General features: G+C 55.7%; 6 protein-coding genes across 6 annotated transcripts; 4 read left to right on the top strand and 2 right to left on the bottom strand.

Moving 5' to 3' along the window:
* Positions 1-434: 434 nt before the first annotated feature.
* On the top strand, positions 435-1,737 carry M406DRAFT_61062 (uncharacterized protein; the record flags this gene model as incomplete). The annotated part of the gene is made up of 3 exons (XM_040924717.1): positions 435-476; positions 519-983; positions 1,081-1,737. The coding sequence occupies 3 exons, from the start codon at positions 435-437 to the stop codon at positions 1,735-1,737; spliced, it is 1,164 nt and encodes a 387-aa protein (XP_040777956.1).
* Positions 1,738-2,523: 786 nt separating this feature from the next.
* M406DRAFT_226835 (uncharacterized protein) lies at positions 2,524-5,667 on the top strand (the record flags this gene model as incomplete). Its single annotated transcript, XM_040915752.1, has 7 exons — positions 2,524-2,676; positions 2,866-3,234; positions 3,289-3,810; positions 3,890-4,141; positions 4,237-4,290; positions 4,696-5,375; positions 5,472-5,667. Coding segments are annotated over 7 exons (2,226 nt in total), but the record flags the coding sequence as incomplete, so codon positions are not given.
* A 178-nt stretch (positions 5,668-5,845) lies between these two features.
* On the bottom strand, positions 5,846-7,503 carry M406DRAFT_274445 (mitochondrial carrier). The gene is made up of 2 exons (XM_040918221.1): positions 7,092-7,503; positions 5,846-7,008 (listed from the first exon to the last, which is right to left on the bottom strand). Exons 1-2 carry the CDS (start codon positions 7,465-7,467, stop codon positions 6,338-6,340), a joined length of 1,047 nt encoding a protein of 348 aa, XP_040777954.1. The 5' UTR covers positions 7,468-7,503; the 3' UTR covers positions 5,846-6,337.
* Positions 7,504-9,900: 2,397 nt separating this feature from the next.
* M406DRAFT_61060 (uncharacterized protein) lies at positions 9,901-10,532 on the top strand (the record flags this gene model as incomplete). Its single annotated transcript, XM_040924716.1, has 2 exons — positions 9,901-10,063; positions 10,165-10,532. 2 exons carry the CDS (start codon positions 9,901-9,903, stop codon positions 10,530-10,532), a joined length of 531 nt encoding a protein of 176 aa, XP_040777953.1.
* A 497-nt stretch (positions 10,533-11,029) lies between these two features.
* On the bottom strand, positions 11,030-12,550 carry M406DRAFT_39761 (family 33 glycosyltransferase; the record flags this gene model as incomplete). The annotated part of the gene is made up of 3 exons (XM_040924114.1): positions 11,030-12,010; positions 12,076-12,263; positions 12,355-12,550. The coding sequence occupies 3 exons, from the start codon at positions 12,548-12,550 to the stop codon at positions 11,030-11,032; spliced, it is 1,365 nt and encodes a 454-aa protein (XP_040777952.1).
* A 1,659-nt stretch (positions 12,551-14,209) lies between these two features.
* On the top strand, positions 14,210-16,057 carry M406DRAFT_89586 (uncharacterized protein; the record flags this gene model as incomplete). The annotated part of the gene is made up of 4 exons (XM_040926154.1): positions 14,210-14,484; positions 14,549-14,767; positions 14,830-14,984; positions 15,183-16,057. 4 exons carry the CDS (start codon positions 14,210-14,212, stop codon positions 15,773-15,775), a joined length of 1,242 nt encoding a protein of 413 aa, XP_040777951.1. The 3' UTR covers positions 15,776-16,057.
* Between the last annotated feature and the right edge of the window lie 390 nt (positions 16,058-16,447).

The raw sequence follows: 16,447 nt of genomic DNA, 5'->3' as shown, positions 1-16,447 counted from the left end.
TGACGAAGCGTGAAAATTATACTGAGTTGCATGGGAAAGTTGGCATGTGACTGTAGGCTATTACTTAGCGTGAGTTACTGCAGGAAGGGCTGACCCTGCTGGATAGCCGCGCCCCGCTGCCGTCGAAAAGACCCCTGTCACGCCCTTGGGGGGTTGCTAGGTAAGGGGTGTATATTCCTTTGGACGCTTACCAATGTGTATTCCTTCGAACACTTACCAATACTGCCCACTTACCATTCCTCAAGACAACTTTGCACGCCCGAGGCGTAACCTCCCTTCATGACTTGATAAGAAGGAGAGAAGAAGACGACGACTACGGCGACGACTACGACGTCCACAACAGCGACGTCACAGAGAAGTCCTCCGTAGACCAACACAACACCAACAGCTTCCCAACAGTTCGCAGTGACCCTGACACGGGACGGGACGCGAAGATGCGTCCCCCCTCGAACCTCCTGACTGCCCTCCTCGTCCTTGTCCTCGGCCATCATGTCCTCCTCCCGTCCGTCCTCGCCGAGCACACCAGCAATTGGGCTGTGCTGGTCTGCACGTCTCGCTTCTGGTTCAACTACCGCCACCTCGCCAACGTGCTCTCCATCTACCGCACCGTGAAGCGTCTCGGCATCCCCGACTCCCAGATCATTCTCATGCTGCCTGACGACATGGCCTGCAACCCGCGGAATGCTTTTCCTGGCACCGTCTACTCCAACGCCGATCGTGCTGTCGACCTGTACGGCGACAATATCGAGGTCGACTACCGGGGCTACGAGGTCACTGTCGAGAACTTTATCAGGCTCCTGACCGACCGCGTGGGCGAGGAGACCCCGAGAAGCAAGAGACTGCTGACCGACGACCGGAGCAACATCCTCGTGTATATGACGGGCCATGGCGGCAACGAGTTCTTGAAATTCCAAGACGCCGAGGAAATTGGCGCTTTTGACCTTGCCGACGCATTCGAGCAGATGTGGGAGAAGAAGAGGTACGTCCTGTCCATTCGATACAAGAGGAATCATGAAGGGAAAACATTTTGTGAGACGAAAACTAATGTGTGTGATGGCGGGTTCTTCCCTTTGCAGGTACCACGAGATCCTCTTCATGATCGACACCTGCCAGGCCAACACGATGTACACGCAGCTGTATTCGCCCAGGATCATCGCGACGGGCTCATCGGAGCTGGATCAGTCATCGTACTCGCACCATGCCGACAACGACGTGGGCGTCGCTGTCATCGACAGGTACACCTACTACAACCTTGAGTTCCTCGAGACGCACGTGGGCGACCTCAGCAGCAAGAAGACGCTGGGCGAGCTGTTCGACAGCTACACCTACGAGAAGATCCACTCCAACGCCGGCGTGCGTTACGATCTATTCCCGGGTGGCGAGGACGCCGCCCGGTCCAGACTCGTGACTGATTTCTTCGGGAACGTCCAGAATGTCGAGGTCGACGGTACCAAGAACTCCACGCTAGAAGAGGACCTGTTAGGGCTGAGTAGGCACATCGCCGAGCTGCGGCGGAGGGCCGATGCCCAGGACGAGACGCACTCCCAGCAAGGAAACGCCTCGCAGGGAGAGAAGAGGTGGGAGACGGCGGCAGCACCAATCCACAAGATACAGGCTGCCAAGCCATTGACAGATGACAATTGGTGGACCAAGAAGCTGCTGGGGGCGGTTGTCCTGGGAGGCTGTGTTTCATTATGGGGTCTGGGTTCTTTTTTCGAGAAATCTGGTAGGTCATAATATATATATACATTACTGAGATTTACATAGCAATTCTCTTTACTATCCACCCAACATTACTTGTCTTCCTCACTTGAAGTACGCAAAAGTGTCTAGGTGTAGTTGGAGGATGAAAGTGGACTTGCTCACATTGTTTCTCCCGCTCACGCTAATGCACAAAGGCTGATGGGCACTGGACAGACACATTTAATCTTATATTCCTTCAGCTCAACTTCAGAATTGTTGAGTTTTGAAGAAAGAGAAAAGAAAGAAAAGAGAAAAAGATCTGGTGCATGTTTTTTTGGAGTGATGTTGTGGTCTGTTCTTGTTGAGTCCTGACCTCTCTTAATTTTGGCCCAAAGGGCATGTTTCTCACTAGTACAGTAGGCACAGGCTGCTGTCTGCCCAAACTGGAATCTGTGACAACCCTCAACAAAACTCGCACCTTCGCTATTCTTCTTTTTTCTTCTTCTTTTACTCTTCAATTCGCCTGAAGGGCCATGAATTCTCACGCCAATGAGCCCAATCCTGGGGATTTTGTTGCTTCAAATTGTCAATTGAAATCTTGAGACAGTTTAGAGGGTCTCAGGAATTCTTTTTCATCTCGTCGTTACTTCCCTACCTCCACTAATACACAACTCGCCATTCCTTCCTGCCGGAGCACATTGCTTGGATCTCCCCACACAATTTATAATAATCAATGAGACATGAAAAATTCAAAAGTAAGCTCCATCCTTCAGAAAAAGATGAAGAAAAAGAAGAAACAGTTCTCTGTCTTGACACCCATCCTAACAAAGTCCTTTCTAGATCCTGCCCCTGCGAGGCCTCGACCTCCCAACCAGGCCCTTAAGCCAGCGCCGCGCCCTCGCCTGGTCCAGCGATGCCGAGCTTGCTGTCGCTGCAGACGACTCGGTGCTCATCTACGTCCCTGAGTTCCCTATCCTAGACCCTGCCCGCCCGGTTGAGGAGGACGGGCAGGGGGGTAAGCAGCAGCAGCAGCAGCAGCAGCAGCAGCATCAGCCCCAACCAGCCGACGAGACCGCAGCGGGCAAACCCGAGGCAGATGGCGGCGATGGTGGTGGCGGCAGCAACAGCCTGGGCGTCCTCCCTGCTGGTTTGCCTGCCGAAATCGGCGATGAGGACAACGAGGGGCTGATGTCTGAGGACAGCGATGATGGCGATCCCGACGACGATGACGAGGGCGGCAGCAGCGTGAAGCTCAACGCTGCGGCGGGCGCCGCTGGTGCTCTGGATGGAGACGACGAGCAATTGCCCAGATGTCAGTTTTCTGAGGTCTGGCGGCATCTCCCCATCTCGCACCCGCCTCTGCACCCGGACCTGAACAGGCACGTGTGGGAAGCTGCTGGGCGGGAAATGCCTGTGATTCATCACGGCCCCGCCGGGGTAGGCGGCGATGCGCATGCCAACGGCCATAACGGAGGTGCAGCGTGGGGCAAGGCGCAGGAGCAGCCGGCGAGAAATGAAGAAGGCGAAAGGAGAGAAGAGAAGGGAGAGGGGGTCACCGTCCCGGCACCGCCACCGTCATTTCCACCGCCCACCCGTCTCGAGGAGACAGTGGTGGCCCGCCATCCAGGCGCCGGAGTCGGCATCATAGGGGCCTCTGGCGCAAGTATGAACCATGTGGTCGCGGTGGGCTGGTCACCTGCTGGCATAGGGCGGAACGGACGGCCCGTGCTGGCCGTGCTGACGGGAGTAGGGAGTCTGGCCGTATATGGCGAGGGCGGTCCAGCACCCTTTGGCAGCACAGCGAGGCCGTTGCGGAACCTAGGCGCTGGACGAGGCGCTGCGAGGGACCTGCAGAGTTGGGTGGTGCTGTGGGCGGTGGGCGAGAACTTTGTGGTTCCGGGCCAGGAGGAGTATGGATATGGCGAGTTCGTAAAGGCTTTTGCGTGGTGCAGGGAGGTTGGCGGTGGGAGGGCGCTGCTGGCATATCTGAATGATGTGAGGGAGCTGGTGGTGCTGTCCGTGGGGACGACTTTTAGGAAGAGGGAGACGGACGGGCTCGAAGAGGCCATTTGGAATGTCCAGGAGGTGATGCGGTTGGAGGCTGCAGGCCCACATGGACATCTTGATGTGAGCTCCCTGACTCCTTGTTTTGCACTTCGTGTCTTGTTTGAGAAGGCTGGCTGGTCTTTGCTGATGCTGGATACAGATTTATGACCCGGACTTTGTGCCATCTGACTCAAGCTATTGCCTTCGCTGGAGTCCTTGGGTCAAGGACAGACAGAACTGGTCATGTCTGCTCTCCTACATGGACAGGCACTATGTCGGTTTCAAGCGGATCTCAGTCGACATCTCGACGTGGGAGCCGCAGGAGGCACCAGAGATATCGTATGACCCAGAAGACTGGGAAGGTCGCTGCGTCCATCTCGGGCCGGATGCCTTCCTAGAGTTTGAAGACATGGTAAGATATGTACAGTTGTATATATACTTATTTATAAATACATACAACACACAGCCGTGTGGCAGGTTTCGGATGAAGGCTAATTATCGAGATAGATCTGGCATGTGAACAACCAAAAGCTCTGTCGCGGCATCATCGCCACGCCCTGGGTTGTTGAAAGCTTCGAGGTCGATCTCTGCGCCAGCGACAGACCTGCGCCTCTACCCGCACACCCTACGGACCAGTGCAAAACAACATATTCATCCGGCGACGCCACCCACAACAACCCCATCACAGGCCTCGTCATTCACCCAGTCCCGTTCTCCACCGTCTGTCCCTCCCTCATCCCGCTGTACACCGCCGTCCGCCTCTCGGCCACAGCCACAAACAACCCCATGTGGTGGGAGTCCAATGCGCCCTCGCAACCAGGCGGCCTCGATACGAAGCCGCCGCAGTGGGCTGCCGAGATCACCCAGAAGATCACACAGACCATACCCCTCGGAATGGCGGGCCAGACGGTCCACGGGGGTCCTAGAGGTGGCAACGATGACGATGACCGCGAGCTCGGCGCCGAGCCGATGGCTTTTGGTACCGAGAAGGGCGAGGATAATGACATCAACGACGACGATGATGATGACGACGACGACGAAGACGAGGATGAAGACGCAGCGTTTGACCCATGGGCAAGAGAAGGCCCGGACGTGCACCCGTTTCGCGTGAGGATCTGGGGCATTGCAATGAGCCCCGGCGGCGGGACCACAGCGGTACTATCGTCGAGCCAGCTGGCGGTCAGGCCAGAGAAGGGCACGTGGCGCGCCCACCGGAGCCGTGTGGTCTTTGAGTCCCAGGGTTGCCGCGCCACAGTAGCAGCACCGCTAGCAGTCAAGAAGAAGGCGACCCCTCCTCCTGATGCCATGGAGGTGGACCACGAGGAAGACAGCGGGCAGCAGCAGCTGGATATGGCGGTGGCGGCGGCGGCGGCAATCAGTGTCGCCAACGTCGAAGGCCTGTCGACGGAAGCGAGGGTGTGGGAGTGGATGTACGGTGGCGGGGACGGCGTGCCAGGCCTCACCCCTAGGACAGCCACGGATGGGAAAGACAACGACAACGAGGATACCGCTATGAGGACCCCTAGAAAAATTGCCCAGGAGCGAAGAGATGCAGAGGCAGCAGCGCGCAGGCAGCACATCTTGGACATTTTCGCGCCCCACGTGGCCCGGCAGACGTGCACCATCTGCGCCGACGGCATGACCAAGTTCATCCTCCCCGCCTACCCTCAAAGCTACAAACCCAATACCACCACCAACATCGACCAGAACAAAGACGCCATAACGGACGAAGACGACAACAGTAACGATGCCACCACCGCCAAGGAGTGGCCCCTCGATTGCTTCTGCGAGAACGGCCACCGCGTCGCGGTCTGTGGGGCGTCTGGGCTGGCGATCACGGAGCCGCAGACCTCGCGGTGCTGTGGGGTGTGCCAGTCACGGTGTCTGAACGTCGACTTCCTCGTGGACAGGGTGCTGGTTCCGGCAGCGGCGGCGGAGGAGGGGATGGTGGAGGTTGTTAGGCGCGAGATGCCTGTAGATGTCTGCGCGCGGTGTGGTGGCAAGTACCTCGACTGAAAAGAAAAGTCAAGAGGTTCTGTCGACCTGGAGATAAGGGTGCTGATGGTGTCAGGATTAGGTGGACGGCTGAAAGGAGCACGTTGGGCAAGACAGGGTTGGTGGAATTCAGATGCCATTCTTTATATATTGTGGCGCCCAGCCCCCAAAGTCTAAGTGATCGCCTTGCCTCCCAGTTCCGGGCGTGTGCCATTGATGGTAATTTTCCAAGCTCCCACGAAGTATACAGAAATGACAAGTCTAATGCACATCCCTTTTCTCCTTCTTTTTCTCTATCTCTCTCTCTCTCTCTCCTCTTCTCTTCTGTCCACGTCCCTGCACCGCCTCCCACCGCATCCCTGGCCGCAGCGCTTCCTTGCTCGACGTAATGCCTCTTCAAGTCTATTGACAACGTTTCCCTAGTCCTCCTTTTCCTTTCTAAAGGCTCTTTTCCAAACGCTGCACAGCACAGCACAAGAGCTTCACATCAGACAGACAAGACAAGGAGACCGCAAGGGTAGGGAGGCATCTTCCACTACTGAAAGACTCTGCACCACATCTGTCTTGCCTTGCTTCATCCAGCGAGCTTGGGGTTTTTTTTTTGTTTTTTTTTTTACCCGAACGCCTTGTTCATGGCCTGGTGGGCCAGCTCCACGCCCAGGAAGGTGGCGGCGTTGGCCGGAACCGCTCTCGCGAGCGCGGGGCCGAAACCAGGGAAGAAGGCCTTGAATCCGCCCCTGCCGTATACTTCCCTGATGACACCGCCCAGGGTGACGTTGCCCTCAGCAGTCTGCAGCCTAGACTTGACAGTGTCGACGGGGAACACAGGAATCCACATGGCCACCCCGGCGGTGGCACCAGCGCAGGTCACCGCGGTGAGGCTCAGGTTGCCGCTGGGCTTGCCGGTGGCAGGGTCGATGGGAGTCAGCTTCCTCTTCATGTACTCGTAAGCAGCAAAGTAGGCGGCGCTGCCGGGGCCGTCACGGGCGAGGGTGGCAGCGGAGCCACGGAAGACGGAGCGAACGCCGCCCTCGCGGTAGAGTTGGCGGACGACATCCAGGCCGCCGCTGTAGCGGGGCTTCTCGCCAGGGGCGAGGCGCTGGTCCTGGACCTGGAGGATGACCTTGACACGCTCAAAAGGGGCGGTGATGGCGGTCATGGGGATGGCGGAGAAGAAGCCGGCGGCGGAGACCTGTCCGATGGTGAGGGCGCCGGTGGGGGACGGGCCGGAGATGGAGGATACGATGGACTTGCCCAGGTCGTAGCCCCAGAAGGAGACGGCGACTGTATTGAAGAGAACAAGAATCAGTCATGTAGTTGTTGCGCAGGAAACAGCAGCAGCAGAAGCAGCAGCAGAAGCGACATACACATCGGCGTGACACCCACGAGTGGCGCGCTCACGCCCGCGTACAGGCCCCTCCTCAGCCCATCCCTGGCCACGCTCTTGCGCACGACATCGATGGCACTCGAGTAGACACCCTTCTCGGCGGTTTGCAGGCGGACCTTGACGAGGTCGAAGGGGTGACCCACGACCACAGCGCAAACACCGCCGAAGCCGCCGGCCGCGAGGGAGCGCAGCTGCGATAGGCCTGTCGACGCAGCGGCCTTGGCCTCGGCTTTTACCTCGTCTTTGGACTCTGGCACGTGTGGGATCTTGTCGCTCAGAGGCGCGGGAACTTTGTCATGAAGGGTCTGGTTGAGCACGGCTGCCGGGTTGTCTTTCGATGAGGATGAGGAGGCCATTGTGACGGTGGCCCTGGCGTGGGTAGTAACTGAGCGAGATCCGAGTGGTCACGGAGGATGGTTGTCGTCTTCTCTCTGGACCTCTTTTCTCGAGGCTTGTGATAGTGTGGAGCCCCGGCTTCTTGTGGTGGAAGTATCGCCTGAACAGTCAAAATGCTTGTCAGTGTCTCTCCTCGGACCTCTGGTGATTTCTGCGCTCTTTCTTCTTTTTCTTCTCCTTTCCTCCCAAAGAAAGAAAAGTCTCGTACCTGGCTGGCCTTTATTGCGCTGTGGTGTGGGAACGAGCAGAAAACAGACAAAAAAGCCGCCGGAGGTACCTGTTGATCTATTGCGCAGCGACGTCACTAAAATGAGCCTCGGCTAAACAGAGTGAGCTTCGGCCGACACGGGGACGACTTGTCCTGACGGCGGTCGGGCACTCCGATGTCTGCTCTTGGGAAAAGGCCCGCTACTGCTCTGAGTGTCTGGCCGATGACCTGACTGCAGGTTCTCGAAACTAATAGTTATAAGTTCCCTCACTCTCGACACACGCTCTCTTTCGTCTGGCATCCGGTGTTGGAAGGGAAACAAAACAGCCGGTATAGAACAGAGATGCAATATTTGGACCGCGAATTGAATGCCTCGGCTCCCGGGGTGAAGTTGGCGGGTTTGGACCCACGAAAGACCTTCCAGATGGGTCCACCAGGTTATTTGTACATTATCCACTCACCCCGCGCTTCATGGGTCTGTAGATGTGGATGTGTGGATGGACTGCTGTAGATGACCTTGGTATGCCCTTGGTATGTACTTTTCTTCGAAAGGTTGAGGACCCAGGAGGGAGAGGTCGGGTCGGGCATATGGAGAAGAGGAGGATGACCACCCTTTTTTGAGAGTTAGAGGCCTATCCCGTCCATTCTGATCCTGCTGTCACATCTCTGTTCCCGGACAGACGGAGACTAGAGCTCGGCTTGCTGTATCCTTGTGATGCTTATAGGACGAAGCAGACTAGGGCAGGTTATGGTGTGTGTGTGTGCGTGTGTGAATGTATGTCTTCCTCTCTTCACATAGAATAAAGTCTAGAGCTTACAGACAGCCCATATCTTGCAGTGCGTGCGTGCAGCGTGCGTGCATCTGAGACCACGTGGACGATGAAGTGAGTTGCCGTTGATGCGATGAGATATAATTGGAGGGTCTGAACTGTGTCTGTCTTATAGTGAATTGGAAGAATTGACTTGTGAATTTCCATCTTGAAACGGTTACTACCTGTTTTGATGTTTTTCTTTATAAAATAACAATTTCATCAGAAGGCGGGCGTTGCAAAAAGAAGAAGATTATCTACTCTGCCCCGACCCAGGACAGCTCTTGAGGAGGAAGCCACTACTGTATCGTCCTGTAGATGGGAACCCCTCACACCCTGTCGCAGCTGCCCCGCGGTCGTAGCAGGGTCAGCCCTACCTCTGCAAGCCTATCTGCATCCCACCCTGCAGGGTCCAAAGCGCTTATACTGTAGTACAGTCTGACGATATATCGAGCCTCCTCGAGCCTCTTGAACTTTTGCTGACATGATTGCTTCCAAGCTCCAAAGCCTTTTCAGCATTGCTTTTTAGCTTTCTTTGACATTGCCTTCAACATGTTCACCACAAAAATTACAACGTTTATTAAACATAAAAATCCCAACAGTACAATTCACATGAACCTGCGCCGCTGCCGCAGGGTAGGAAATGCAACAGTGGCGGAGGCGATAGCGGAGGCGGCGATTCCACTGGTGGCCCAATACCAGAAGCGTAGTGCAGTAGACGTCCGGCCAACTCTTGATACTGAAGCCGGATGTTCCAAGTCTCTGCAACTCTTACGCAACGAACGGGATAGACTGGTGATTCTCTGCATCCAAACCACGATGTCAAGATTGTATTGCTCGTCAACAAGAAATGGGAAGAAGAACTGCGAGGCCAGCGAATTGGAGCGCTAAAACCGGGCGTGAGGATTATAAGCACCAGTAAAACGACAAACGACCGCTATTACGAATACTTACTATGTTGATTAAAGGGGCGTTGTTACTATCGTCCAGGCTTCTTTTTCTTCGAGACCCAATGCCTGGATGGAAGACTTTTGGTTCTCAACGTCAAGACCTGGCAGGATTTGCCGAAGCCATGTGGAGGGGTTCTCGGTCAATCCCGACACACGCGGCGAATCATAGCGCATACGTTCAAGGTAGTACTGACGACTTGCAGGAACCTCCTCCTATCATCTAGCTACGCCTCTACTGCGAGACAATTGAGGCCCCGCCCCCTCCTTTTTCGAGAACCCAAACATCCAGTCAGCTCAGCTGCAGCCCTAGACAGAACCCAGCAGCTGTGGCAAACTGTCTCTCCCCTCCCGCCCTTCTCTTCTTCTTACGCCCTATCAAACCGTATATCTTAGAGAAGCACGCGAGACGCCGACCCGCGGCCCTCAATGGCGTCGAGCTCAGGAGCAGCCACCCTCCTGGCCCGGCAGCTTAAGGAGATGCAGGCCGCCAAGGACATCCCCGGCATCTCCTGCGGCCTGGTGAATGACCAGAACATTTTCGAGTGGGAGGTCATGCTCATGATCAACGACGACACCAAATACTACGGAGGTAATAATATTACCCGCCCCCTCTCCTCTCCCGAAAGTCCTTCCTTATCATAAGCGTTATATCAAAAAGCTAATTCCAATTCTCTTCTTCTCGCACCAAAGGCGCAAACTTTCGCGCCCGAATGCGATTCCCTCCAGAGTACCCGCTTCTTCCGCCCTCCCTAACCTTCCTCGACCCCGTCCCGTTCCATCCCAACATCTACCCAGACACCGGCCTGCTGTGCATCAGCATCCTGCACCCGCCCGAGGAGGACCGCTTCGGCTACGAGAGTGCCGCTGAGCGCTGGAGCCCCGTCCAGACCCCCGAGACCATCCTGTTGTCCGTCATCTCGCTCTTCGCCAGCCCCAATGACGAGAGCCCCGCCAATGCCGACGCCGCCAAGCTGCTGCGCGAGGAGAGGGCCGGCCTGAACAAGGAGTACAGGAAGCGGTGCAGGAAGTGCGTACGGGAGAGCCTAGGGGAGGATTGAAGAGGTAGATGACGAGTAACGAGTTCACTGCCAGCGCTGGGCCCTTTTCAAACTTTTCCCTCTTCTCTTCTTTTCTGTTTCTTTATCTTTCCTCGAAAGGGATATAAGGCTTATGGAGGGAAGGCCTGGCGAATCCTGGCCGGGGCGCATCTGGATGCATATACCTCTTTCTTCTTCTTTTTCTTTACCGATGGTTTTAGCGCAGGGTGAGAGGTTGATCTCCGGTCGTGATTTGTCCGCTTAATATAAGATCACGATGAGACACCAAGGTTCGAGAGGGCTAATATGAATGGTAGTCGGGTTGTGGATGTACAGGGATGAACTACCAAACAAGTGTCTATACCTGGTGATGACTATCTGTAACAGGCAAAGTATTATGTTCAGCCTTGAAACTCCCCAGACTGTGTGTATAGTCCTAGCCTAGCAAGAGCCTTGCTTCATATTATCCTCCAAGCCAAGTTTTTCAACATCTCGAAAGATATACAAATATGCTCGGGTCAGCTAAGTTCCAGGATAGGCTTGACAACCTCATCCCATTCCTCATCCCAGCGGCGCGAGCCCTCCTTCACGGCACCCGCCTTGAGCCTGGCCAGCTCGCCGCTGGAAGGGTCAAGCAGGCGCACCAACCCTACCTCCAGCTCCTCCGCCGTCACAAAGCCCACGCCGTTCACCCCCTCCCTGACCAGCTCGCCGAAGCTCTGGTACTGCGAGTACGCCAGGACGGGCAGACCCGCCCCAAACATGTCGACAACCTTCATGGGCAGGTCGAGCCCGGACGAGCTCATGTGCAGGCAGATGCCCAGGTCCGCGGCCGCCAGCAGCCTGGCGTAGTCCTCGAAGGACAGGAAGGCCGTACGGATCTCCACGCCCGTCAGCCTGCCCGAGGCGGCGAGGCGGGCCATCTCGGCCTCGTACTTGGCCTTTTGGGGGCCGCGGCCCGTGATGATCACTAGCAAGGGGGGGACGCGCCCAGCAGGCGAGGAAGACGAAGACGAGGAGGCGGCGGCGGCAGCGGCGGCGGCGTAGAGCACGAGCGCGTCCAGCAGGATGCCAAAGTCCTCGTCGGGGGTCCAGGAGGTGCTGCTCACCAGCAGCCGCACTTTGCCGGCGAGGATGTCCTCGGCATAGTCCGCGGTCTGCTCGATGCCATACAGGAAGGCCCTGCGTTCCTGCTGGCTGCCGACCGGCTGGAAGATGGCGGCAGGGCGGTCATGCATGGCAGCGATGGGCGTGCGGAGGTTGTAGGGGCTTGTCTGCAGGTCGGCGCGCATGGCAGCGGTGACGGCCAGGTTGGCGGTCGGGGCGAAGCGGCCGAAGAAGGCCTCGTAGATCTTGGAGGCACGGACAAAAGGGTGCCGCTGACCGCGCGTGCCGGCCAGGATGGTCCAGCCATAGTTGTGCCAGTCGATGAGCAGGCGTGTGCCTCGGGCACGACAGGCAATAGCTGCAACCATCAGAGTGGGGATCGAAGGGGGGTTCTGTTTTCATATCTTTAGTCCCTTGTTATTGAGCACATAAAATGAGCCGCCAACATAAAACACACCTGGACAATGAGCCATTTGGATGGCTCCACCCGATAGAGGAGGACCAGAAGCAATTCATAAATCTGGTAGAGCACCTTGAGTGGGCCTGCAATGATGAAGGGCAGCTTTGACAGCAGGCGAGGAGGTGGTCGGAGTGCCCAGACCACAACGTTCTCGCTCTCTAGCAGGGCAGGGAGCAGGGAAGACTCTGGGGGAGAGAAAGACAATGTTAACAAACAGTTCTCCGCCTTCACTGTGCTTAATACTTTATGTCACAGGTGACATCGAGCTCAACTCACCTCGATATCCAATGAGCTGGACATGTCCACCATGCTTGGCAATGCTGAGAGCATGATACTGCATACGGGGGCTTCGACCAATGTCGCCAAGAACAAGGACCTGAGCAGATATGTTGCTGGCCTTAGGACCCCTGGAATTGGAATTAAACCTCGTAGGATGGTAGATGGCTATGAGTGCGCAGACCATCAAGACCATGAGCAGACCTGCAATCCAGAATGAACCCTTTGTGGCCATGTGAAGAGCAGCAAAGCACACAAGGGCAGTGCCCAGAACGCTCCTGGAGTGTTCAGGAAACGCTGCCATGATGAGGCTTTATCAAGGGGTACAATCTCTTGTTTGGGCAGAGAAGAGACAAAGATGCTGGCAGGTTGCGACGTGAAAAATATTTGTAGTAGTAGAGTGGTTGTTGTTGACAGGTTGTTCAGAACATGACTGTTTTGAATTGATCACATTTAGTCATTGCTAGTCATAGTTGGGAAAGAGATTCTTCTTTATGGCCATCCTTGGAACTGAGAAATGCGCATCTCTAGAAATTGGTGATAGAAAGTCAAAGACATAAAAGTTGAGAGTTTATTCATGATGTATTTTTCATAAAGTCAATACTGGTGTCTATTGACTTACGCGGAGTACTGTTTCTATGAATGTTCAGGGGTCAGTGGCCTAGGAACAAGGCCTATTACATGGTAAGATACCTTGTGATAGCAGGGTTGAACAGCCAAGGCAGCCACACTATCACTGATTATCTGCGCTAATCATCGCCACATGGAGCTTCTGCATGCAGCTACGGCAATCCTAAGCACTCTAGGCAAGATCCAGATCCAGCCTGCAGCAGCTTAGAGGGCAAACAGCTGAACGCTAAAATCAGGGGCTCCAGGGCAGGGGGGAAGGTCGATAATGTGGTGGTCCCCTCTCAAAAGGCAGGTCGCCCTCTCGAGGAAAAGGAATTGGCAAGTCTGGGGCATTTGGAGCATTGCCATGACCGACGGCTCTTCAATTTGCCCAATCTCCTTCTTGCTACTTCATCTCTCCACCATCATTTCTCATCAACCCAATTGGGAAGAGACCAAGAGTGTCTGTCTCCCGAGCTACATCGCAACACCCTTTGCCTGCATGCTGTAATACGGCTCGGCATAACAAGGCATTCCGTCATCTTCGCGCCCCAGGAGACGGGCACTTGTCGTCACGACGCGATTCGATATCAAATACGGACAACTGCGCCGAGGGCGTCGTGGGTCTCGATTTGCGGGGACCCCAGCTCTTGTTCCGATTCCGCTTTAGGTTGTTCAGGTCAATAAAGAGAGAAAGACAGGCAGACAGAGCGAGGGGCTCGTAATATCCAGATCCATGATATAACGACTGCTCTAACTTTCTTATATTGAGGGCCGTGCTTGGTCCTTTGTTGGCTTTCGCAACACGCACACACACGCGCGCTCTCTCTCTTTCTGCCTGGGAGGCGCCTCTTTTTTCTCTCTTCCGTCTTTCTCCTTGGGGACCGCCTTGGGGCCCCGGGCCTCTGCCTCTGCCGTCATGGCTTCCACCTTTGTTCTCTCAGACACCACAATGTCTCGCTCAAGCAGTCGCCAAGGCCGTGGCCACAACCACGGCGAAGTGCACTCGCGGTCTAGGTCAGGGACGCTGAATCGGTCGTTCAAACTGGACATGAGCTTGGCCACCCCCGAAGATCACGACCGCGAAGACGACGAAGACGCCCACGACCACGACCACGACCACGCCCACAGCCACAGCCACAGCCACAGCCACGACCACGGCCACTCGTTCTCCGTACCACACGCCCCGTCGCACTCCCACCGCCAAGGATCGCATACACATACGAAGACAGACTCTGGGGGCAGGATGCAAGGCCGGCAGAACGCCCCTCCTCCGTTGTTGACGGGCAACGGCTGGAAGACAAGCGCTACACCCGCGGGGAAGCCACTTGTGACGCCGACGAATGCTGTCTTTGCTGGACAATACAAACCCCCAACAGCTACGCTGTCCAAGACGGTTCACGATCATTCCGCCGAGCGGTCGAGATTCACGAATGCACTCCTGCCCTACACTGCAAGATGGCCTATGCTACACAGCGTCATGACGGAGAAGGATTCGCGGAGGATCTTTTATTTCATGAGGTAGGCACTGCCATATGACGTACTCTTTGAACCCAGACCAATGCTGATATCTCTTGTCATCAAGTCTCAACTTCTCCTTCATGGCTGTTCAGGCCTTTTATGGCTACGTGACGGATTCGCTTGGCTTGCTCAGTGACAGCATCCACATGTTTTTCGACTGCGTTGCCCTTGGTGTTGGTCTGTTCGCCTCCGTGGCGAGCAAATGGCCGCCCAACGCTCGCTTTCCCTATGGGTTTGGTAAAGTCGAGACGCTGAGCGGTTTTGCGAACGGTGTCTTTTTAGTGTGAGCAAGAGTGTTGCCGTATAAGCTTCCTCGGGGTGGAATTTTGCTAATACTCTGTACAGGCTCATAAGCGTGGAGATCATGATAGAGGCTTTTGAGAGGATCATAGAGGGGAGGGAGACGAAAAGGCTGGCTGAGCTGTTCATCGTGAGCAGTCTAGGTCTCATCGTGAACCTGGTGGGGATGGCTGCGTTTGGCCACCATCATCATGGCCACGGTCACAGTCACGGATGCTCGGGGCACTCTCATGACCACTCTCACCCCCCTCATCCACATGCAGACGCGCACAAACGCTCTTCCTCAGACCATGGAGACGCACATGCACACGATCACGATCATGATCACGACCATGACCATAGCCATTCTCATTCACACGACCATGCACATGATCATGCAGTCGGACACAAGCATCAAGACCAGGGCCATCATGGTCACTCCCACGACAACGAGAATATGCACGGCATTTACCTTCATGTTCTGGCCGACACCCTCGGCAGCGGCGCCGTCATCGTCTCGACTGCCCTGACACATTTCTTTCCCTGGGCTGGATGGGATCCTGTCGCATCCTTCCTCATTGCGGCGCTCATTCTGGGCTCCGCGGTCCCGCTGATCCGATCGTCAGCCTCAAGGCTTCTTCTGACTATTCCTGACCAGGTCGAGTACTCACTTCGCGATATCCTCTCCGGTATCACGGAACTGCGTGGGGTCGCTGGCTACGGCGTGCCCAAATTCTGGATCGACGATCGAGTTAGCGATGACAACTCACCAGGCGACAAGCTGATCGGCTCGATGCACGTCCTCGTGGTCCGAGGGGCAGATATGGAGGACGTGCGGATGCGCGTGCAACAGTACTTTTCAGAAAGAAACATCGACATCACTCTGCAGGTGGAGAGAGAGGGCGATCCGAATTGCTGGTGTGGTATGGGCAAGAGCCCGCTCTCACCATTGAGCGCGACGAGTGCCATGCCGTCGACGCCAATACTGTCGCAGAGGCTGAAAGGGCGTTAGGGGCCCCTTTTCAGGGGCGCTTGGCGACATTCTGGGTGATGAGACCGTTGGCATTTCATTTCACTTGGCACGGCATGTTAGATTCTCACTACAACAAGTCCATTAGATATGTACACTTACTTGGATGGAGCATGGTATATATGGACGCTTGGAGCGTGCTGCACACATACTAGTTGGACATACGCTACTGGTACTATGGAGGTGGTACACGTATAGAGAGAGGGTGGCTACTGATAGACTCGAGATACCCTTCAACTTCCGATTGCCATGAGTGGTAGCAACGTTCGCCTCTGTTCTCATCGTGCATGCAATTAAGTGGCACTGCACTACTACTTGTCGATCTGTGTGCATAATGTCTGATGCCTTTCCGCTCCTCCGCGGCTTCACCAAACGCGTGGCGGCCGCGAGGACAAGGCAATGCAGGCATATCGCGGATGCCTCGGGCCAGGCCAATCTTCTTGGTGATGCTTCCTCCACGGAATGCTATCAGCAAATGCCGTGCCGCGAGATGATGCCCGCGTCGAAAGGGTGGCGCTCCTTCTTAGGCCGTTTCGACCGGAAGCTCTCGTTGTTTTGAGCAACCATGCCCGTTCTCGGGAAATCTCGTGCGGGTTGTGCCTGGCCACCTCATCCCGAACAGTGCATGCTTGCACAGCAGCGACCTGCTATTGT

The sequence above is a fragment of the Cryphonectria parasitica genome, assembly GCF_011745365.1.
Source record: "Cryphonectria parasitica EP155 unplaced genomic scaffold M406scaffold_3, whole genome shotgun sequence".
Lineage (NCBI taxonomy): Eukaryota > Fungi > Ascomycota > Sordariomycetes > Diaporthales > Cryphonectriaceae > Cryphonectria > Cryphonectria parasitica.
This window is presented reverse-complemented; position numbering and strand designations above follow the sequence as displayed.